The sequence below is a fragment of the Oncorhynchus mykiss genome, chromosome 13 (genome assembly GCF_013265735.2).
Source record: "Oncorhynchus mykiss isolate Arlee chromosome 13, USDA_OmykA_1.1, whole genome shotgun sequence".
In the NCBI taxonomy this organism is placed as follows: Eukaryota; Metazoa; Chordata; class Actinopteri; order Salmoniformes; family Salmonidae; genus Oncorhynchus; species Oncorhynchus mykiss.
Window position 1 is genome coordinate 42395793 of NC_048577.1, and position 24042 is coordinate 42419834.

Here is a 24042-nt window from a genome sequence, read left to right on the forward strand (position 1 = left end):
TATTCAGCACATCTTTCATTTTCATTTTATTATATATAAAAAAAAAACAGTTTGAGTCCACAGTTCTTTGTACAGTAAAAAATATTAAATTAAACTCTCAAAGTTCTGAGCAGAAAGATAAATTGGGTTTGGGACGAGGGACAGCAATTATTCTGGGGCAGGAGAAGGAGACCAGTGCATTGGGCTCAAGTCCAGAGGGAAAAGTAAGGGTGAGGCAGAGAGCGACTGGTCACGTCTCTCCCCTTCCTCAGTTCTATGCAGCACAGTTCATTTGGATCTATTCCCTCTGTTTTACAAGAACAGTAATGTCCTATACATTGGCGGATCCCCCCCCCCCCCCCCCCCCCCAATACACTCTAAACTTTACAGGCATATAGGTATGTGCCCCCCCCCCCCCCCACACCAAGTGTCTTACAGGAGTGCTCACACATTTGAGGGTGAGGGAGGGCATGTGTGGTCAGTGAGAGGGCTGGCCCTTCTAGTACTGATGTCCAATGGTTCGGCATTTCAAATGTAGTCTCCATTGGCCACTGAAACTTGCAGCAGGCCCTCAACCACAAAAAACACTCATTTTATTCCAGATTGAAAGCCCAACCCAGACATCAGTGAAATGAAATAACCCCACCCCCATTTCAATAAAAAAAATATATTCTATGTGAATTGTAGCAGTCTTAGGGTATATGCCAACACACTGCCAAAAAATGAAAATAAATAAAGTAAACCCAAACTTTTAAAATAAAGATATGCATGATGTTTGGATTTATAATAATATTAATCCAAATCACTAAAACTGATGACTGATTTATGGAGAAATTACAATAAGTCCATTGCATTCAATTATTTGCTCTTACATTTTTAAAATTTTTTCAAATCTTAAACATTTCTTAAAAAGGCAAATACTCCCATAGTCCCAAACCCCCAAAAATATTACCTGCATCGTATTCTCTAAGGGAGATACCATCCCCCTATTTGTACACAATTGGCAAAAAATATATTAACAGCAATAACTTACCATTCATTTATTAATTAATCGACGTGTTGATTTATAGTTGCATCTCCCATAGGAAGTTCACTTCAATGTATTTTTTATTGAAAACATTAAATAATATTAATAGTAAAAAAAAAGGCTAACACTGTCCCAGGTGCAGTCCCGAAAGCACGGCGAGGCTACATGTCTAAAGTGTTATGATTAATGTTCTGCCCAAGGTCCTGGCTGTTCCCAGACAGCATGTCAGGTCCTCCAGGCCCATGGAGACCACCCATCCCACTGAGTTGAGACAGCATGGCATTCTGGTCTGACCCAAACTGGTCCATTGAGTTCTGCTGCTGAGGCGGCTGTTGAGAGGGGACCACCATACCAGGGTGGTGCTGGGGTAGCTGGCCCGGGTGCGGGGAGCCCGTCTGGGTCTGTGGGGAGATATGATGAGGGGAAGGCTGGGGCTGCATGCGCGGGGAGGGGCTAGAGTGTGGTGGCTGGGACTGGGGTCGCGGGGAGGGCTGGGGCGAGCGCACTTGGTTGCTGAGGGATGTGGACAGCGTCTGGCCCTGCAGGTGAGGGGACTGGGCCATCTGCTGCTGGGGGCTCATGGGGCTGCTGTGCTGGGCAGGAGAGCCCCCACCCAGGTGCTGCTGCTGTTGAAGCAGCCTCTGGTGCAGTGCCTGCTGGAGCAGAGCCTGGGAGGACTGCGGCTGGGGGGTGCCCTGCGGGGGCTGGGGCTGCTGAGGGGGGCCGCCTACTCCAGTACCCGGACCCCCCTCAGCAGTCTGGTGGCCCACCATGGCATTCTGGTGTTGTTGTTGCATCTGGAGTTGGTGCTGATGCTGGAGCCTCTGCTGGAGCACTGCAGCAGCCTGCTGCTGGGCCACCGTGCTGGGGTAACCCTGCTGCTGCTGCCCTGGCTGGGCTCCAGGCTGCTGCTGCAGTCCAGACTGGCCCTGACCAGGCTGCTGGGGGGCCATGCCTGGCTGGCCCATGTAGCCCTGCTGCTGGAACTGGGCATGGTTCCCAATCTGTTGCTGCTGTTGTTGCTGTTGTAGTTGGAGATGCCTCCTCATAAGGAGCTCTCTGAACTGGGGGTTTATGTTGGCCATGTTAGGTGCCTGCTGGCCTGGCATCCCTCCTTGCTGATGCTGCTGCTGTTGATGCTGCTGAAGTGCTGCCACCTGTTGCTGCTGCAAACTACTAAGCATAGGACGCTGCTGCTGCTGCGGTTGTTGTTGCTGTTGTTGCTGCTGTAGCTGCTGTACTTGCTGTAGCTGGGTCATGGTGGGCATGTTGACTCCCTGACCCATGTGCATAGCTGGCTGACCAGCCACAGCATTCACATTGACCTGTTGGCCACCCATACCTCCTGGAACTCTGCCTGGACCTGGCCCGCCAGGGTTTCCCGGGGGTCCTGGGCCCCCCTTATACTTGGAGGCTCTCTGCTTGATAAAGGCAGCCATTAGCTGAGGGTTTGAGCGGAGGATGTTGAGCACCTGCTGTTGCTGCTCGGGTGAGCTGGGGGAGCGAAGGGTGCGCAGCAGTTCCTGAAGGGCAGCCTGCGGGAGGTTCCCACCCCCAGCTGTACCACCTTGCTGCACCATACCAATCAACCCACCAGGTCCCTGAGCCTGCTGCCGCACTTGCTGCGGTTGTTGCTGCTGAGGTGCCACCATGCCTGGATGTCCCATCATGGCTTGCCTCTGAGGTGGCATTCCCTGGCCGGCCCACTGTTGCTGGGGGATCTGAAGCGGGGGACCAACCCTCTGCTGCTGCACCTGTGGAGGCAGCTGGCCCTGGGGGTTAGGCTGCTGGGGCTGCTGCTGCATGGGGCCAGGGCCCACCATCATACCCTGCTGCTGTTGCTGCTCCATGTGAGCCCTGGCAGCAGCCTGAGCTGCCTGAGCCTGGGGAGGCAGCCCCTGGGCCCCCACCATGCCCACCCCAGGGTGGGCCATGCCCATCTGGCCCTGGGGCTGTTGGTGGTGAGGGTGCGGAGGCATCATGCCAGCTGCCTGCGCCGCCTGCCTCTGCAGGGCCATCTTCCTTTGTGCATCTGCCACTTGTTGAATCTTCATGGCGATCTCCACAGCCGCTGGAGGAGGCCCTGAAGGAGGTTGCTGCTGCTGGGGCATAGAAGGCTGGCCAGGGTTGGGCTGCTGTTGTGGTGGTTGCTGCTGAGGTGGTGTGGCTGGTCCCAGGCCTGGTTTGCCTTGGGACTGAGGGTGCGGTGAGGAGCCTGGAGGCCTGTTGGTGTAAGGGGACAGGCTGTTGGGGTGTTGCTGGAGCTGTGGGGGGTTTGAGGCCTGGGACTGCTGCTGGACCTGAGGAACCATCTGCTGTTGCTGGGGGGAGTTCATCATCCCACCTCCTCCTGGCATCTGCTGGAACTGGTGGTGAAGCTGGTGGTGCTGCTGAGGCATCCCACCTTGCTGCTGCAGCAGCAAAGTTCCTCCACCACCCATCCCTGGCTGGGGCCCAGAAGGCATGTTGGGCTGGGTGGGTGTCTGTGGTGTTGGGGGCTGGGTGCCTCCTGATGTGGGTGTACTGGGGGCTGTGGTGCCATTGTTATCTGGTGATGGCAGCCCCCCAGGAGGTCCTCCTCCACCGCAGGCAGGCTGGCCCACCCTCTGCATGCTGGCCATCCTTCTCCGAAGCATCTGAGCCTGCTGGAGGCGGTGCTGGAGTTGCTGCTGGCGGAGCTTGTGCTTGATGTTGAGGCAGAAAGGTACGGGGCACTTGTTCTCCTGGCAGTGTTTGGCATGGTAGCAGCACAGAGCAATGAGTTGCTTGCAGATGGGGCAGCCACCGTTGGTCTTGCGCTTGCATCCCTTGGTGTGCTGCACCACACGTTTCATCTTCTGGCAGGACGGCAGGGAGCAGTTGGCATTGCGGCATTGGCAGGCGTGGACCAGGGACTGGATGCAGCGCTGAATGCTGAGGCGGCGGGAGTCCCCGGGGCTCTGAGTGGCAGCGGCCGCTGCGTTGTTGCTCTCGTCGTCCAGGCCCAGGCCCAGCTTCTCCATCTTGTGTTCATGGCCCTTAGTGTTATAGCAGGTGATACACAGGTCGTAGTCCTCGCAGACGGTGCAGTGGAAGCGTGTCTCCACGCTGGCCTTGCACTCGTTGCAGGTGTAGACGAAGCGGTCCTGGCTCTGATTGTGTAACTCCACCAGCATGCACATGGAACTCCACTTGGCTCTCCTCAGGGAGGAGAACTCCAGGTGCTTGTCCCGGGCCAGCGTCAGGAAGGCGTCACGCCCATCCATCAGATCGCAGGCCATTAGGGGGTCCGGATCCGTGATGGGGGGCAGGGAGTTGGCAGTGGGGCCGGCGATGAGACGGATCACAAAGAACACCTGTATGAGGCAGAGAAGAAAGGATGAGCACTGGGACTGAGAATATGTGTGTTTGTGTATGTGGCTTTATTTAGAAGATGGCGACAGCATCAAATACCTCCTTGTGTTTCTCCATACAAGCGTAGAGCTTCTGGGAGAGGTCATTGGACACATTGGGCATCCCTGGTTTCTTCTTATTGGCTCGGATCAGGCTGCTGTTCTTGTTCTTGCTAGTCTTCTTACTGTTCTTCTTTTTGGCATTCTTGCTGTCACTTTTCGGGGCCTGTGTGTGGAGAACACCAGATTAAAATCGACTCCAATACATTCCATTAAGCACTGAATCTGAAGCAGCCTCGAAATTGACCCAATTAGCAATGGTTCAATATCTATCCTCTAAGCAATACTTTTTAACAACAGCTAAACCTATCATGTTATTATTGAGGACCACCGATATATCCCAGATCCTGTAACATATTCACAAAAACACTCCTCTCTCTCCTGTTGTATTGAAGTCCTTACACTCACATCTACGCTCTCGCTGGAGGTGCTGTTCTCCTCCCTCTTCCTCTCTTCCTCCTCCTGCTCCAGCTCCTTGATGCTCTCCTCCAGCACGTTGGGCCAGAAGTCCCCCTCAAAGTATGGTAGCTCGTTGGCACTGGTGAGACGGTCCTCTGTGGCCTGCTTGAAGACGTCCTGAAACAGAGCATGAATAAGAAGTGTCGGGGGGGGGGGCTCCACGCATACAATTACCTCATAGAAGAAAGCAGTTGGATGTGCCTGGCACAGCCTGCACAATGTCTGACAAAACAAAACTGATTGTAGTCACCTTGTAGTCATGCACAATGCGCTCAGCTACGGCCTTGTCCAGCATCTTCTTGTACCACTCCTGTAGACGCTTGGGCTTGGGGATCTTCTGGTCCACAGGATGACAGTGGAAGATGTAGTCGTCCCCTTCACTTGGGGGACAAGCCCAGATGTGCCCTGTTGTAAACCTGCCATGGGAGAGGAATAGTTGAAGAATCAGACCAGCAACTGGAAAGAGTGAATCTTATTAGAACAGTAAAGTAGAATGAAATCTGCAACAGAGACTTTAGAAATGTAGTACATATCATTTCACTATGTTTAGTGATGAGGTCAAGTCGTGTTCTCAGGAGTCTATACCCACTAATAGGTTGAGCTTAGTAAAAAAAAAAAAAAAGGGGCCTTGGCTCTTACCCCAACTTCTTGACGTACTCCAGGTACCCTATGAGTATCTCATGGTAGACGCCCGTGCGGAGATGTCGAGGTTGGAAGAAGTGCACGCTGTCCAGGTAAGAGATATACACGCGTCTCTGGTTGGGCGGAGGGCTGTCTGAACCGTACTCCTGCACATGCATGCCGAAGAAGCAGACGTCAGCACCGTCTATGTCCTCGAACGCAAACAGCGCCTTCGTCCTGTAGGGAAAGGACTCTGACATCTCCCCGGTGTCCACAAACCTGTATCAGTTAAAGGAGAGCGTAAGTAGACACACCCACACAAACCTGTATCAGTTAAAGGAGAGCGTAAGTAGACACACCCACACAAACCTGTATCAGTTAAAGGAGAGCGTAAGTAGACACACCCACACAAACCTGTATCAGTTAAAGGAGAGCGTAAGTAGACACACCCACACAAACCTGTATCAGTTAAAGGAGAGCGTAAGTAGACACACCCACACAAACCTGTATCAGTTAAAGGAGAGCGTAAGTAGACACACCCACACAAACCTGTATCAGTTAAAGGAGAGCGTAAGTAGACACACCCACACAAACCTGTATCAGTTAAAGGAGAGCGTAAGTAGACACACCCACACAAACCTGTATCAGTTAAAGGAGAGCGTAAGTAGACACCCACACAAACACGTATCAGTTAAAGGAGAGCTTAAGTAGACACATCCACACAAACACTGTGTAGGCACTGTCTCATGAGAACAGATAACATTAGGATAAGTCTCAACTCTAGTCTACAAATGGGACTAATTGAAAGCCCACATGAACCTTGAGTCCATTGAAGCTAGGATCAATTTGACATCTTCCTTGGTAGTCTATATTTGACTCCATATTAAAGATTCACTACCCCCCTGTGCCCTCAAGACTCTCACCTGGACTTCATGCCTGGCTTGACTTCCACCACCTTGTCGGAGACATGGACCACACGGATAGTGACATCACCAGACTCTGGATGGTTCTGCCGCCTGAGGTAGTCATTCACTCGCCCCTCTAGGAAGCTTCCCAGCTTAGTTTGGGGGAGCCCTGTGAAAATGATGTATGGAAAGAATAGAATGTGAGAGGGAGGGAGAAATCATAAAACAATGTAGGACAGAAGGAAGAAAGGAAATGGGTGATGGCAATTAGAGGAAAGGTCACATGGTTTCAGTTAAAGCCAACCTGTCTGGGGGTGTGTATGGGGGTTGTCTGATAAGTAGCTCAGAGCAGAGATTGTCACTGGTGATATTAAGAGACAGAAGAACCACTGGGCTCTAATCTGACAGTTAAAACATTTTTTTAATAAAAAAAGGCAAGTCAGAAGCATAAACTCAACCACTGACTGCTTCTAGAGGACTCTGAAGTCAGTCTGAGGCACTTTGTCAATCAATGTCTAAAATGCCCTGATAGCGTTGTCAATTTGGCAACTAACAGCATATCTGAGACTTGGACTAATCCTCTGCTCTGAGCACTCAATAAATCAGAAGAGATGACAAGGTGTAAAACTGGATCTGACACCATATAAGGACATTTCCCCCTCTTCCATTCAATACATATTTCATTGAGATCCTTGTATGAGTGTAGGCCAGTTGGTCCTTTTAATTTGCACGCCTGCTCGCCTACCTGTGGCTCCCTAAAAACTCTGCCTTCATTGAGGGTGTGGAGAATGGGATGGGGGAGGTAAGAATTTCCACACGTGGAAGGATTGTAGGCACGCGACAACTGTCAAAAAGTTCGGGGGAAAAGCGCGAGTATCGATGCCATTGCAAACTGAAAAAAATTTACCCAAAATATGATTTCAAGTAGATTTCTGGACAGTGGACACCCACTGAGGAAAAAGAGATTTGTGAGAGGATGACATAAATAAGGCTCCAACAAGATAAAAAAAAGTCTTTGCCCCGGTGACCCACAAACCTTAAAAACAGCAAACTATAAACCGAGAACCCCTAAATGACCATGTTTTGCCATGTCCTTCAGTGTGTACAGGCCTGGGATAAGAGTGTAATCGAACCACAAAGCTGCAGCAGAATGGCAGCGGCAACTATTGTCTGAGGACTGGCTTCTGAAATACAAAAATAGGGTTGGTTACATATAACATTTTCACTGGGGAGGGAGGGGGAGATACGAAAGGGTTGGGTCATGGAAAAAAGGTAGAATGTGTGTTAACTGGAACACTCGTCCTCTCGAGTAGTGTATCAGGGCGTAGGGAATTAAACCAGAGGAAAGAAGAAAATTATTTGGAAAAAACAGTGCACCAAATCATAAATTTAAACAAAGATTTGAAGGGGGGAAAAAATAAATTGTGTGTTTGCTCTTCACATGAAAGTATGGTGTTATACTTGTGGGATGTGCGTTTAGGAAATCGGTATGTGTCAGTAACAGCACCAAAGGAGAAGAGGGATAAAGAGAACACCGAAAAGAAACGGCTGAGTGACTGGAGAGGGGAGGGGAGGGGAGACACAGACTGACACCCCGGATGAAGATGACGGTAGATGAGCGCCCCCCCGTTTGTCACTTACTCCACTTACTTCTGGCCGCGTATTTGTTCTCTTTCCGCGTCTTATTGGCCTTCTTAAGGCAGCTGTCACATACAAAGCTGTGGAGAGGAAAAGGAACACGCTTTACTTCAAATACATCATACATGCATTTGTTATTTATCATTTCTCAGTGGCCTTCAGCTTCACTTCTTTGCCCTACTGTAGAAGTTGGCAGCAATGAATGATGTAAGGTATTGCTGAGGGTCATGATGGCAAACGGGCAACACAACCACGGCAAGATTGAACCTGGAACTGCACCTTGGAATAAAGTGGGCGGTTTCACAGTTCTAACAGTCTCATTAACGTAAGATGTACAGAATGTGTACACAAGTTGGCTCACCCTGCCGGCCATATGGTGTCATTATGCAGGACACAGATTTGGTGCATTTTACGCCCGCAGTCGGTACATTCCACAAGCCTACAGAAAAGAGAGAGGTTGATAGAGAGTCACGGGTTATTGATACCATGTGTCACACACGAAAATAGTCATTATTAGCAGAACATTTCAAAACACAAAGGCCATGACGATAACCTAAACAGGCCCTAGGGTAACTGACTAAAACACAGTAAAAATGAAATATTAGTTAACAAATATTTCACAGTATCTAAAGTTTATGCAAATGTACCACATGGAAAATGTATGGTTTGACACCAAGCACAGATCAAATGTAAAGGGGAAAAAGAGTAGGTACCATTCTGGGTCGAGCGTGTCATTCTTCTTCCTCTGAAACTGATCTTTGCTGATGGACCTGTGAAGAGGAGGGAGAGAGGCCCAGGAGTGTGGGAGGTAAGAACAGACTCAAGCCAATCACTGGGCCAGAAATGCAATGTACTATATTACAGCCATAAAGAAGTCACAAGCAATAAGAGCAGGCTCCGGCTTTATACAGGCTAGGACTCAGCCATTTCAAAAACATCATCTAACACTTCCAGAACATTAGGAGCCCTCAGTATGTTGGGGTTTTAGCTGAGAAGAGGCAGAAATCAAGTAAAAGGATGGAGACGGCAGTTGAGGTGAACTGCTGCCTTAAGAGGTAGAGGAGAGAGAAATACATTTGATTTTTAAAAGTTTGACTATTTCACTAAGGGAGAGACTGAGAAGGTATTCAGTGATGGGGAGAAAGAGAAGTCCCATTGAAGAGCTTAAACATTTCTCAATCGCATTGATAGAGTATTTCTAAATCAAAAGGAACCAAACAATATTTACATGTCATCAAAATGAGCAATAGAAGAACCATGTCAGTATTAACATGGTGGGGGGTTTAGGATGGGGGGGGGGGGGGCTGGTACTCACGTCTGAGGCTGAGAAGGATCATCCCCCAGGGACACGCACTCGCCCTGGATTTCGTTGAAACACTTCTCACAGAAGTGGTACCTGTCAGCAAGAAGCCCAAATTGTGGTGAACTACACCGTTCGCCAACCGCACAGCCAATCACAGAGAAGGCACGAGGAAGCAGTCACCAATCAGGGCAGGGCAGGACAGGCCAGGAGAAGAGCAGAGGGCAAGGTCGTCGCCAGGTAGCAGCCAATCATGATGCAGGGTTTTTGTGTGGGCAGGTGTTTTGATTTTGCAGTTAAATTTTGGAGTGGATGATTGGTCACACCAAAGCAGGCCAATGCAGACATCACAAGCGTTAAAACATGAGGGAGAGAAGGGAAGAGATGGGGGAAGGGAGGGCAAAATGAATATTAAAAAAGCGTGAAATAAATCGTTACAGGTCAGACGAGGACGATGGAGGGATGAATAGGATGGGAAGAGTGAGGAACATGGAGAACATAACATCCAACGAGGACAGAGATCCAATGCAAAGCACAGATTAGTGTCACAGACAGTCCGTGGACAAAAACATCATTAAAGGGATACTCCGAGATTTTGGAAGTGAGGCCCTTTATCTACTTCCCCAGAGTCCGATGAACTCGTGGATAACATTTTTATGACTCAGTGCGGTTTTAAGGAAGATAACTAGCGCAATTGCTAACTAGCGTTAGAGCAATGACTGGAAGAAAGTGGGTAATTGTGCTAATGCTAGTTAGCATTACCTCATGAAAATCTCCCTAACTTCCTTCACACTGGACAAACATAAAATGGTATCCACAAGTTCATCTGCCAAAATCCCAAAGTATCCCTTTAGTTTAGCACAGTAACAAAGGGGGGGGGGATCAAAAAACAGTGTGGATGAGGAAAAGCAAGTGGTAGTGCAACAGCGACCCATCATCCTTCTGCTCCATTTATAAAGAGGGTCCCTTTCTTGTGTTGTATGATAATTCATTTCCATCTAGCGAGGTTGTTAATACCATGTTGCCCTAACGTAACTACACTATAGTGATTCTGTCCTCACGGTGAAATGAATCAAGCCAATCAGCTCCACAGCTTTGTTCACTGAAATGTTCTGCAGATCAAAGTGTTCACTACAGCTGTGCGGCAATATCGCCCTGCGTCTTATCTGAAGTACTGTGTCCAAAAGGAATTATCTATCCATTTGCCAATTATCAGTTTGATTCAATTAGTTACCTGTAATTGATCAATACATTTCTCTATGCATTCTAAGTAGACTAGTGGAAAAGTGTAGATTTCAAAATAATCTCAAAACAGGGCACCCACTTTGTAAATGTCAAAAGTAAAAATTAATTGGGTGAAGGATGAAGATGAAAACGGTGGCAGGGTGTAACCATTTAAAGCAAATTAAAACTTAACTCATCTGTGATTGAACAATGCTATATTGCAGAGAATATCAGCATGCACAATAACATCACAATAAGACAATCACTCAAGTAGATTTGTGAAATATAGATTTATATAAAATATGCAGAAAACATGACTTGTGTGCATGTGTGTGAGAGAGAGAGAACACTTGAGGGTATGAATGACCCTGTTTCCTTTCAGTGTCTGAGTATGTTAGTGCTTCTGTACGCCCCTTACCTGTTCTGGTAGCTAAAATAAGCAGCGTCGCGCGGGATGGTGCATAACTGTTTCCCATAGCAGCATAGTGTTTGAGGGGAAAACTCAAGCTGCAAACATAAGAGGACATAGTAAGAGACAGTCTATGAACTGAAAAATACTTATCCAGGAACCCAATTATTTTTTTTATTTTGTACGATAGTATGTTTAACAGGCAGTGGTAAGGAGAAAAGGTGAAAGCTGTGCTGACTTCAATGACTGATGTTACACACATCCATTTACACACACTTCCACTCACCTTCCTCCCGCAGCAGTAGCCCAGGCCCTGCATGACCGGGTCGATTTCAGCTTCGAACACCTCGGCCAGCTTGGAGCAGTACTTATAGACGCGGGACGTCTTGCGGTTGTACAGCCAGGCGTTGTTAAACATGAGCCAGATGTCATCCACGTATTGCCAGGGCTCCTGGTACTGTCCCGTGTCCAGCTTACGCTTTATCGTCGACAGGTCTATGGGGTTCTTTACAATGTCAAAGTAGTCCTGGAGGGGACCAAGTCCAGGTGTCAGCGAGGGTACGGTTCAGCCCGGAAAGGAAGGTGGGGAGAAAAGGGATGTGGTCATCGATGAAGTAGCAGAAGTTGTGGTGAACATCCAGGTGGAACCAGAGCAGGGGAGAGAAGAGGGTGCAGTGGACAATGTTGACGGCTGCAGAGAAGTTCACATGCACACAGAGAGACATGACAGCTTCTCCCCTTCACCACTCAAACTTTGCACCATTTCTACATTAAAATGGGGAACAGGCCAAGGAAGGACACTGGGGTGGCCAGGCTTGTCCCCTCCCATTCTGCCCAAATTCAAACTTCTCCTCAAATCAAGGCTAGATTAGAACTCTGAAGGCAGACCAACTGTTACATCCAACAGATATCAGAAACTACAGGAAAAGCACCTGTTGTGCACTGTAAATGTGTGTTTGTTTTTCAAGCAGTGAGACGGTTCCAGTGCAACCGCTTCCTCCTCTACAGACTCTCCTAAAGGAGAGCATCTTCAGGGCATGAGTCAGGGTGCAAAGCTGAGGTGAACAGAGCAGTAACAGTCAGGCAGTAACAACACACGCTGGTAAACTGGCAGCATGGAGGTTGGCAACACGGCACAGTCAAAGCCAAGAGCACTGAGACAAAGGGGCAAAGCCAAGGATCTCTCTCCGTCTCCAGGGAAACACAAACAGGAAATGAGACCCTTCACTTTGACAAACAGAGGACACAACAGCCTGTGATGCATGAACACATGGCACATAGTATGCTGCATTCCATTCATCTGAGCTCAATTACAACAACTATGAGTGCTGTTTCTATGAGTGTATTGGAAATTGAGATGTGATAATCCCATTGTGGATAGATAAATCCTTACACTCATAAAAGTGTGGTTTTGTTGGTTATTTGAGCAGTTCCTGAACCTGGTTGAGTGTCCATGTTGAATACCCAGGTGGTGTTCTGGGGTCAGGTGCATCACTGGGGCTATTGAGGGTTACTGAGGAGAAGTGTGCCAATGACCTCTGAGAATGGAGTAAGTGTGCCCTAGCACTGCTTGAGGAGAATTAAAACTATGGTGAGGACCATACGATATCAAGTCCCCCTCAGGCTGCATTTACAGTCAGCCTATAGTGCTGATCTTTTTCTACTAATTGGTCTTATGACCAATCAGCTCCTCTGCCAATAATTGGGCAAAAATATCCGAATTGGGCTGCCTGTGTACAATGGCGTACAAACAATTATTGTAATTAGTGCCAGACATTGCCTGGGTATCTCTTCACAGGTGTTCAATAGGAGGTCTGAGATATTTGATTTGCTAGCTATTAGCATTATCTGAGTCACACTACTGCTGCATACAGGCATTGGCACAACTCTTCACATAACTCACAATCAACTTCAACAATACTGATTACTGGCGAGGAACTGTCTAGAAAGCTTCTACTATGAATAGGCATATGTGGGAGAAAAAAATGTAATGCTAAATCATATCCAAATTAGAATTGTAAACGCATTAAAAAAATGCAATTAAAAGAAATCAGTTGAAAAAATAAAAGAAAGTCATGGGCTATGAACGTTTTTGACTAGTAAATTTCCCTTTAAGGGCAGGTTACTTTAAATGCAGAACGGTGATGTGCCACTGATAAAATGGCAGCTTATTTTCGGCCTTTTGAAGTCTGATGAAAGGCAGAAACACAAGCCGCCATTAACAAGGCCCAGGGGTCTAACATTCATGGCCAGGGCCAAACCACCTCTCAAGTGTTGATCTTAATCAAAACTGACCGGTAGAAACCAATCCCAAAATATTTTCGTTAAATTCCAACAGGCAGAAAGGTTTAAATTTGCATCTCTTAAATATTACTGACAGACTTATTGATTTCTTTTGACTTGGTTAACAAGCAAAACAAGTTTTTCAAAAATGTACATTTTTTTGTGGTGTAAGAGAAGTAGAGAGAAGCAAGCATGAGCTGACACACACACTGACATATACACACAGGCACCTACCCAAGAACCTAGAGTAAAAACCAACTGACCTATGGTTGATGTATAGTATACTCTACCTGAGCAAAGACATAACACTCAAATTCAGGATTGAGACAGCTCTCTCTCACTAACACACACACACAGTATCGCTACAACTCCCTTGCCAACAGTCACTCCCTCACCCCACTCTTGCACACATGTGGCAGTGGTAAGGATGAAGAGGGATGAAAGAAAAAGGAAAAAGAGATGAGAAAAATGAACTAAAAAGAACGGTAAGAACGTTTTTAAGAGGGAAGCAAAATGGAAGCCAGCGCAGTCCCTTACCAGGTTAGTTTTGTTACTAGTTCGAATACGTACGGGTATTCCCAGTAACTGGGGGTCCACCGGTTGGCGGAAGGGCAGAGACTCAGGGTCTTGGCGGTACAAGGCCTCCAGGGTGGGCATCAGAGCCTGACGCAGCTCCTCAGGCTTAAAGACTGGGTTAGTGGAAAGAGGAGGAGAGGGGGAGCGACAGAGGAGAGGAAGTGGGGATGTTGGCAGTGCAAGTAGTGGAAAAGGAGGATCAAGAAAGATGGGAAAAATTGTTTTTGATTAGGCTGTTTACAGGTGAACATACACTTAGCTTCAAAGATTCATAGCCTAGATCTATACACCATGTCTGACTTAGGTCCGAAACAAATGTTGAGGAATGCTTGCATATGAAGATCAGGACAGGTACATTACTCCTTTGAAGAAGAGAGGAAAGAGTAAGGGGTGGGGGTCTTACTTTTCCTCTTGTTCTGAGCGCTGGCGGGGGAGCTGTGCGTACCCGATGCCCCCGACCTCTCCTCTTCGTCTTTGGGCTCAGTCTTCACCTCTGGCTTCCTGTCTCTGTCCTCCATCTTCGGCGTTGCTGCCGATGACGATGTGTCCATAGGCTCGCCCTTGCATCCGTCGCCTGAAGGCTTCTCCTTCTTAATCTGAGAGGGGACATCATGTTCAATATCCTATACACATTTCCAGACATCATCCTGAATGTAATAAAATCTGTTAGCTGTGTGTAAAATAATCTTCACCCCGCTGGCTAGCGAGCACTGTGTCTTTTGCTTTTGGACCCCTGCCTTAGAAAAACTGGAAGCCTCACCTCAGGTTTCTCCTCTGACTTGATGTCTGCCTGTCCCTTGCCCATCTTCCCAGAGGCCTTCCCCTCTCCCTGGTCCTCGGCATCCTCATCGTCCTGCTGTTTCACCTCCATCTTGGGCTCAGCTGGGGCAGGGGCGTCCGACGAGGTCAGCTGGGAGCTAGGGTCCACGCTGCTCACCGAGGCCGGAGTGGAAGCCTGGCCGTCTGCCGTCAGAGAAGACTTCTGAGACAGCTGGGAGGACAGAGAGAGAAACGTTAACGGAAATAAAAATGAATAACAGATCCAGACAAAAAAAATTGTGAAAAGAGTGAACAGCCAGAGACGTAGACCAACAAGGAATGGATAGCAAGAGAATGACTATGGTGTCTGTCCAGGCAAAGAGGGAAATCTCAGAGACGTGACGTATGGATCAGCTTAGAAATCCAAAGAACAGCACTTCTGACAACCATGAGGAGTTAGTGAGACTACGGGGAAAACTACTCACTGGAGTTTGCGGAAGCTGGGTTGGAACATGGGCATTCTGGGTAGGCACAGACTGAGCCTGCCCCGTCTGGAGGCCTCCAGAAGCTCCACCACAGTTTGTCTGCTGCTGGAGCTGACTGGGTTTCTCCAAGTTCATTCCTTGCCCCATTGGTTGTGACGACTCTAGCTGCTGCTGCGGGAGCGGAGCGGCAACCTGGGGCGGGTTGGGCGTGTGAGGCTGGGGGGTTTGCGAACCTGGCAGACCAGGCGGCGTCTGATGAGGGGTTGGCGTGAGGCTGGGTGCCGGGGAGGGGGAGTTCTGTCGGATGGGGGGGCAATGCGGGTGCGAGTTGGGCTGAGAGGAGTTGGAGTTAGGCAGTTGCAGGTTGGAAGGAGGGCCTCCACCTACACTGCCTGGCCCCATAGAGCCCTGGGAGGGCCCTGATCCTGCCACTGAGCCTGGCTGGGGTGCAGGGCTGCTGACCGGGAGCGAGGGCGGCGTGGGCATCTGGGCCTGCTGGAAAACACCATGGAGGAGATGGTTAGAGTCTATACCCAACATCAAATATAACAACTACTTTACTGTCACCCTTTACTTACAGCATTGGTTCCAGTTTCTATTTACCTGTGTCACACCTTGTGGCCCTGGATGGTTCATGCCGACTGGGCCAGCCCCGAGGCCAGGACTGGACCCAGGGAACTGACCAGGAGGGAGGTACTGGTTCTGGAGCTGGGCCACATTGGGCTGCCCCATCCGCGTTGGCCCCATACCCATCTGAGTGAGACCGAACAAGATAAATGATTCAATTTTGTTCTAATGAGACCATGGTTATTTTCTATAGTCACTGTGATTGGAATGTTGAAATATAATCAATTTCAGTCAATATTGAATGCAGTTCTTTCCAACTTCATTTGGACATTGGGAATGAGAGAGGGCGACTAACCTGATTTAGAGGTCCACCAAGTGGGAGGGGAGGCGTTGACCTCTGACCTAATGACTGCATAGCCATTTGTCCAAACTGATTCATGCCTTAGACAGACGAGAGAGAGCAAACCAGTAACAAACATTAAGCCACCATTATATGTACACCCTTCAGACTGGTTTGGGTTGTGCCAAGCAGCAAACTGAGCTGAGCATGCATGACTGTAGGAACAACTTACCTGCAGGGTTCTGCATCCTGTTCACCATCTGATTGGGTCCGGTGGGTCGAATCATTGAGGGGTCAGCATGAGAACCATCTGAGAGTGAAGAGAAACGCATTCATTAGCTTTGCATCTATGGCTTCAGTAACCAGGTTTCCATCCAATCATTTAATGCGGATGAATTACCTGACGGCCTAATGGAAACAGGAAATGTGTCGGTAAAATGTCCTCATGTCCAAAAACAAAATACGCTAGACAAGGGTGGATAACTGATTATGCGACAATTGCGGCAGAAATATTGATATAATAACTAGAGGTCGACCGATTGATTTTTCAATGCCGATACTGATTATTGGAGGACCAAAAAAAGCCCATGCCGATTTTCTATATAGATAGAAAATAAATGACAATTACAACAATACTGAATGAACAATGAATACTTATTTTAACTTAATATAATACATAAATAAAATCTATTTAGTCTCAAATAAATAATGAAACATGCTCAATTTGGTTTAAATAATGCAAAAACACAGGTGTTGGAGAAGAAAGTAAAAGTGCAATATGTGCCATGTAAAAAAGCTAACGTTTAAGTTCCTTGCTCAGAACACATGAAAGCTGGTGGCTCAATATTCCCAGTAAAGAAAGAAATATTAGGTTGCAGTTATTATAGGAAGTATGAAACTGACATTAATTTCTTTGTATTGATTTTAAGAAAAGCAAAAGAGGTTTATGGTTAGGTACATTCGTGCAACAATTGTGCTTTTTTCACAAATGCACTTTTGTTAAATCGTCACCCGTTTGGCGAAGTAGGCTGTGATTAGGTGATAACTGAACAGACACTGCATTGATTATATGCATTGCAGGACAAGCTAGTTAACATAGTAATTTCATCAACTATGTGTAGTTAACTGGTGACAATGTGAAGATTGATAGTTTTTTTATAAGATAAGTTTAATGCTAGCTAGTAACTTACCTTGCGCTCCTTGTTGCACTTGCGTAACAAGTGGTAAGCCTGCAATGCAGGTTCCTCGTGGAATGCAATGTAATCAGCGTCCAAAAATGCAGATTACCGACTGTTATGAAAACTTGAAATCGCCCCCAACTAAATCGCCATGCCGATTAAATCGGTCGACCTCTAATAATAACCATCATATCGAAGTAAACTTGGGAGTCACGCAATGATATGTTACATTGTAGGCCTACCACCACGTCGTGGAAAAGCATGAAGAGTTTATAGGCAGATTAAACAAGCTATGATGAACTTCACATGGTGGTTAAGTGCACGGTGATCATGCAAATTTCCCCCAAAAAATTTATGGTAGGCCATTATTTGAATGTTGGTGACATGATGATTAGTGCTTGGCTGCCAATTATCAAATAAAAGGATCTTGTTCTTATTCATATCATATAACCCTGTCCACTTTACCAGCACAATTGTCACAGTTTGTGTGACAAAACCAGTAGTGTTGAAAATGTGATTGAAACACATTGATCTTCTGTTACTAGATACAGTACCTGAGAATTAACCGCATTTTTTACATTTTTATATGCACTCTGTCATTACACACGCATCAATTTTTATGTCACATGCGCCAAATACAACGAGTGTAGACCTTACAGTGAAATGACTGCTTACAAGCCCTTCCCAATGATAAAGAGTTTAAAAAAATAATACAACTAAAAAAAACACGAGGAATAAAATAAGTTTGATGGACACACACCTCTGCTGGGAGAATGCTAATTTAGTTTCTAATCTGTAGCCCATTGGATGGAAATCTAGCTATTGAAGTAAATAGAGCAATGCAATTGGGATCAAGCAGTGCTAATCACACCTATGTTGTCAAGTGTGTGTGTGTTTAAAGTGTCTACTCACTGGACGGCTGTCCGGGGGCCAGAGGTGACTGGCCCATGCCAAGGGGTCCCTGTGGCAGGCCTGAGGGGGGCATGCCGGGTTGCGTGGGCATCATGCCCTGCTTCTGTAACCTTGTCCGCCGCTTCTCCTCCAGTTCCTTCTGGATTTTATAGATCTTCTCAGCCAGGAGGTGGTAGTACTCCGCCTGGTAGCGATTTAGGAAATTCAGTATATTTATATACACCCTCTAGTCCACCATTACTTGTTGTGGTCAGTTATTGAATACGGTGATTTAAACTTTCTGGTATACTACTGTAATACCAGTCTTCACCCACAACATCGAGGAGTCAGTTCTCACCCTGCTGTTGGCCGACTCGTACATGTCCCCCTCTACTTTACGAGCGTAAGCCACCAGGTTCTCCATCCGCCGGTCCTTCAGCGCAGCCGGGTCCGGGGTGGGGAAGATGGCCTGCACACTGCTCACCCAGCAGACGGATAAAGAGATACAGAGAGATAAGCCAAAAGACACTGACAGCCTGCAATGAACCATAATTGTGTGGTGTGGGTGCAGTCCAGAGTCACATATACAGAGTACTCGTCTAATAGCAACAGCAGAAGAACACTTTTTTGTTAAAACTGCAGTGGCCTACGTGTCCCCCTCTGTGACTCTGGTGCAGTCAGGGCAGACTCACAGCTTGTGGACGAGGTGGTTGCGCAGGTCCTGGGTGATGTCCTCGTGCCAGTTCTTCCTCATGCCCGCGGCTGAGGGAGGGGTCGCCATGGGCATGGAGCCTAGGCTGCCGTCGTTCATCAAACTGAGAGATGAAGAGAGAGGGACAGAAACGACAAGCTGGAAGCTATAATTTTGCTCAAGGTAGTCAATTAAGTAACTTTGTGAACTTGTGAGTGTTGCTGTGTAGAATAATGTTGAGTCTTTAGAGCTGGCAGGACCATAAAAATCTGTATTGAATTCCAAGAATAGGAGGTTCTTACCTCAATTAACCTGTACCCCCGCACATTGACTCAGTACCGGTACCCCCTGTATTTAGCCTCATTACAGTTATGTACATTTCTTGTGTTACTTTGATTGACTAGATTATTTTTTTTCCCCCTTTTCTTTTTTACTTAAGTTAATTTAGTAAATATTTTCTTAACGCCATTTCTTGAAGTACAGTGTTGGTTAAGAGCTTGTAAGTAAGCATTTCACGGTAAGGTCTACACCTGCTGTATTTGGCGCAAGTGACAAATAATATTTGATTTCAGGGGGAGGGTATGAGTGTGTTGTTGTACCTTTGCACATTCATATTGTTGTGAAGCATGGCGTCTGGTAGCTGATTGGGGGGCTGCACCCCCACCCCTCCATTCATCCCCATGGGGTTCCCTCCTACAGGGGCAGATATAGAGAGGACAGGTTCAAAGCAGTTCCTTTCCTCGGAATCACAACCATTCACTTTAAAAATGTTCTACTGCTCATTCAATGACTAAACTAAGAAGTCTGCTACACTGCCCCTGGTTGTTGCTAATTTTTCTAGACTCTTCCTCAACACTGTTTTGAGGAGTCAATGCCCACTCACCCATGGCGTTTAGCGACCTCATGCCAGGCTGGTTGGGCAGGTTGGACTGAGGCGGTTGCTGGGGCATCTGGTTGCCCTGGTAGGTGAGGCCCAGGGCAGCGTAGGCCCTCTCAATGGAGCTGGGGTCGATCTGGCTGGGCGGGGTGAGGTTAGGGGTGCTGGGCTGACCCCCTGGCACTGCTCCTAATGAGTTGCCCAGGCCAACCACAGCACTGCTTAGTAGAGCTGTGGAGAAGGAGGGAGAGGAGAGGGAAAGTAGTGAGGGAGAGATAATCAAATTGCCATGAACGATGATGGGAACCGATGTTGAACGGAACCGATGTTGAACAAGTAGCCATCTTGGTTCAAACACATCACAATGCAGAGGACAGACACATAGCTCAATACAAACCACACTCACACTGCTGGTTCCTTTTGTCTCCAGCGTTCTTGAGCGGCAGGCAGACAGGACAGTCGTGCCGAGTGCAGTTCTTCCAGTGAGAGATGATCTGTCGTGACGAGGCACAGTGTGCCACTGAGGGGGAAGAGAGAGAAAGAAGGAGAGAACTTGAGACAACTGACAGCGTAACACAATGACAGTGTCCCAGTAAAGACCTAATGTCAGCAGTAAGGCGGGAAATCTAACTGTAAAAACAAGGGAAACCCCAGAGCATGATTGGCCTGATTGCTGAAAAGCAACCTACAGAAACATGAATTCAATAAATCTCAAACCAAGAGGAAGGATGCATCTCAATAGTCTAAAGTGGCTTCCTCTACTTCCTCTAGGAGAGAGTGGAACCACTTCAGAATATTAACAAACCAAAAATAGCAGTATTGAAAAGGACCATGAACTCACCCTGGCAGGACTTGCCAGCCTGGCAGTGGGTCATGTGGTTGAGGACATTCTTCATGGTGCGGCAGTGGGGCAGGCTGCACTGGCGCACCTCCCCGTTGGCCTGCTCCCGCCGCTGGCACTTGTGGGCGTGGAGCAGGAGTACCAGCTGCTGCTGAATCAGCTTGCGCTTCTCCGGGTCGGCCGTGGGGGGCGCTGCCCCCGGACCTGTTGCCACAGTACCAAGGCCAGCCTGGGCCCCGGCTCCAACCGCCGCTCCACCCACCGACACTGGCCCTACTGCCGAGGCCTGCTGTGAGGCCTGATGACACAGAGCAAAAAGAGAGTGAGTTAACCAGAGGGGATAGGGGGATATAGAAGGAAGATGGCTGGGATAGAGGGGCTGTATGGAGGATTAAAGACAAGGGAGGGCCTTTAAAAAGGGAGATCAAGTTGACAAGGTGGGATGGGCCGAACTAAGAGCAGTGGGTTGTGAGTTGATTACCACTTAAGTCCAGAGGGTCTTTAATCTAGTATTTTAGTAGGACTGACGATACCAGTATCGCAATGTTTTTTCCATGGCAAAAATGAAAACACGAAGCAGATCAAACTCTTTAGTTCTTTAAAAACCTGCTGTATGTAAAATATTGTGTGCTAAAGCTTGGAAAATAAATACATGTGACTCTGGATGACAACATAATGATGTTTGTTTCCAACATTAGGGCTGTTTTCCTAAAGAAGTTAAATCCACTTTGTGTTTTTTTCCCTTTGCCGCGATACAAACAAGTATCACAATACTGGTATTGTCCCGGTCCTATATTTTTCACTAAAATAAGAGGAACAGAAAAAGACAGAAGTCAGAAGGAGCATGCCCTCACCATCCCAGCCATGCCCTGTATAGGAGGTGTCTTCTTGTCCAGGTTGAACTGGGCCAGGCTGTTGGCCAGACCAGCCTTGTTCTGGTGCTGTGGGCCCAGCCCAGCACCACCCAGACCCTGGCCTACTGACTGACCGTACGGACCACCATAGGGGCCCGCATTAGCCATCATATTCATCTGAGAGAGAGAGGGCAGAGGAAGAGATGGGGAGAAATTAAGGGAATGCTAGGTGAGTGAGATCTAGTTTACACTCATGTTCCTGGTTCTTTATTGGTCCAAAATAAATAATTGCCAGATTTTTTTTTTTTAGAGCAGATTAAACGAAACTAATGAAGCTTCATTAACTTTAAAATCACTAGCAACCTGAGATAATTTGTTGACAGATAACATTAGAGTTCAATCTCTGAACCATTAGGCATTACATTGCTTTGAGCAGTAGTCAGTCCGGTCTTATTCACAGAGGTTGTTAAGAAAGCACAAATAGCTTGAATTTTCCTAGCATTTTCACACAAACACCAAGCACTGCTGAAGACAATAGTGATCTAGGGGTGACAATGACAGAACAGCTGCTTGCTAAGGGGGAGAAACGTCAAATCAGCTCTTACTCCAGCAGCTTTCCATCATCTGTTAAAAATTAACCCTTATCCTTACAAAATATAATCAGCCTAAAGGAATGTAATCAACTACTTCCAACAAAAGACAGATACGGCCAACAGATAAATAAGCTGGTCACTGCTCAGCTGGGTCCCATCAGGATCGTTCTGGATGGAACTTTACGGCTGTAAGTCTGCACCCTTCTTACTCCCCACTGTTTTAGACACCTTATGGAAACGCATGTACACACTGCCCATCTGACAATGAACATCTATGTTCTTAGCTGCCCAAACACTAAAAGAGAACATGCACTGATGGTTTGTGCTTTTAGCCTCAGCCAGTCTACAGCTCTGGAGGTGTTAAGCAAAGCAACATCAGCCTGAACATGACAGCATCCCACTGCACCCAGCAATCCCCGGCCCTCATGAAAACAGCTCTGACAAATGATTGGATTGTCATATATACAGCACCAACAAACAAGCATTTAAACTGAAAAGCACCGACATACTGATCCAATTATTTTCATAGCAATGTGAAGTGCGTATTTAAAATTAGCCTATGGCAACATGATAGCTGGGATACACAGTAACAGGGTAAAGGTTGATGAATCTGCTCTGCTGCCGTCAGACATACTTGATCAGTTCAGAAAGAGGCACTTCACGGTTCACACACTAAATACTCTTCTCGATTCTGGTGTTCATTCAGAGCAATCTTGAAACCATCTAATGACATATTAAACATAGCATCTCACTGTTGTCAAGACAGCTAGCATAGCCAGATGTACTGAACACCAAGACCAGCACAGAGCAAAAGTGCAGTAACGTCAATATGTGTAAAAGAGGATCCTGCTCCTATAGACATTTATGAACACAAGTCCATCTACAAAACAATTAACAGGTCTTACCTTGTTCAGTGCTCCAGGTTGCTGTGGCCTCATCCCAGCCTGACCCCCTGCCCCCATTTGCTGCCCGCCCTGTTGCTGCAGGGTTTCTGCCAGCAGGTTACTGTTACTTCCCATGCCTGGGTTGACCTGGTAACCCATTCGGGGTGAGCCATTCATCACCTGGCCTCCCATCATGCCCTGGGGCATGGACCCTTGCTGCTGTCCGTTGCCCTTCTGGGCCCCCATCATGGCCCTGTTCAGTCCACCCACCATGCCCGCCTGCTGCATCATGCCAGCCTGCTGGGGTGAGGTGTGCTGCCCCTGGGGGCCCATACTCTGGGGCCCAGGGGAGGCATTCATGCTGCCCAGGAGTCCCATGGAGCCACCGGTGCTGTTGGTGGCTCCCTGTTGACCCGAGGGTGGCAGCGCTCCAGCCCGGAGAAGCTCCGAGAGCTGTTTGTGTTTGGCAGCAGCGTCCTGGCCTCCTCCCATTCCTCCTACCAGGCTGGTGTGCAGCTGGCTGAGGTCCCCTCCGTTGACCAGGCCCAGCTCCGACGAGTTGATGAGCTCGTCGGGGAGGTCGTGCTCCAGGTCAAAGAGTGAACTGAAATCTGGGAGGGAGTAAGAGGAAAGAGAGGGCAGGGTAAGTGGGATATCCTGAGGTGTACATTGAGAGCAGTAGCAAATAAATGCACTTGTACCCCTTGACATTGCAAGCTCACTAACAAAGCTCTAACCTCCTTCAAAATGTACGTGCAGCAATAATTCATTCTGGAAAGAGAAATAACTCCATCTAAAAAGAACCAACTAAATTACTCCCTCCTCTTTCTGGATCCCAACGGCGACTGCATACTACGTTCCGTTTGCTCCTAGCAAAACCTGGCTAGGTGAAGGTCTGTGCCTAGCATAATCCTTTAAAAAGACCTTAGCCAGTATACACCTCCTCAAAATGGTCTGAATTAATTTAAGATAACTCAAGAAATCTATAATTCCCTTTGATGTTTTTGCCAAGGTGGTCTTAGTCATGCAATTTCACATCTAACTAAGATGTTTGTTGCATTATTTTGCAAGTGAAAAAACATGCATGAAAACAAGTCGTCTCTCGTTGAATGACAAACACTTTATTGAAGAATCTGTACTGTTGACCAATTACCGACAAAGGGGCGTAGACTTAGGTTACAGGACTTCAGCTTGCCTCATGAAAAAAATGTGGTGTGCACAAACAGCTAA

General features: G+C 47.5%; 1 protein-coding gene across 10 annotated transcripts in view; it reads right to left on the reverse strand.

The window, feature by feature from the left end:
- Positions 1-9: 9 nt before the first annotated feature.
- Positions 10-24042, reverse strand: part of LOC110486410 (histone acetyltransferase p300) — a 29107-nt gene continuing 5074 nt past the window's right edge. The window contains exons 2-29 of one of the 10 annotated variants that reach the window (XM_036942418.1): positions 22834-23423; positions 21336-21512; positions 20482-20779; positions 20047-20160; positions 19647-19871; positions 19363-19456; positions 18765-18887; positions 18431-18548; positions 18094-18277; positions 16236-16313; positions 16019-16104; positions 15700-15849; positions 15097-15591; positions 14613-14843; positions 14256-14448; positions 13814-13965; positions 11280-11519; positions 11003-11091; positions 9376-9486; positions 8774-8830; positions 8422-8499; positions 8064-8140; positions 6441-6591; positions 5536-5796; positions 5147-5312; positions 4840-5013; positions 4439-4603; positions 10-4341 (exon numbers count right to left, since the gene is read on the reverse strand). In XM_036942418.1, coding sequence (XP_036798313.1) covers positions 1168-4341; positions 4439-4603; positions 4840-5013; positions 5147-5312; positions 5536-5796; positions 6441-6591; positions 8064-8140; positions 8422-8499; positions 8774-8830; positions 9376-9486; positions 11003-11091; positions 11280-11519; positions 13814-13965; positions 14256-14448; positions 14613-14843; positions 15097-15591; positions 15700-15849; positions 16019-16104; positions 16236-16313; positions 18094-18277; positions 18431-18548; positions 18765-18887; positions 19363-19456; positions 19647-19871; positions 20047-20160; positions 20482-20779; positions 21336-21512; positions 22834-23423 — 8051 coding nt within the window. In that variant the 3' untranslated portion in view covers positions 10-1167. Of the gene's footprint in view, positions 4342-4438; positions 4604-4839; positions 5014-5146; positions 5313-5535; positions 5797-6440; positions 6592-8063; positions 8141-8421; positions 8500-8773; positions 8831-9375; positions 9487-11002; positions 11092-11279; positions 11520-13813; positions 13966-14255; positions 14449-14612; positions 14844-15096; positions 15592-15699; positions 15850-16018; positions 16105-16235; positions 16314-18093; positions 18278-18430; positions 18558-18764; positions 18888-19362; positions 19457-19646; positions 19872-20046; positions 20161-20481; positions 20780-21335; positions 21513-22833; positions 23424-24042 lie in introns of all 10 variants that reach the window. The other 9 variants (XM_036942421.1, XM_036942419.1, XM_036942416.1 and 6 more) reach the window with 9 other exon arrangements.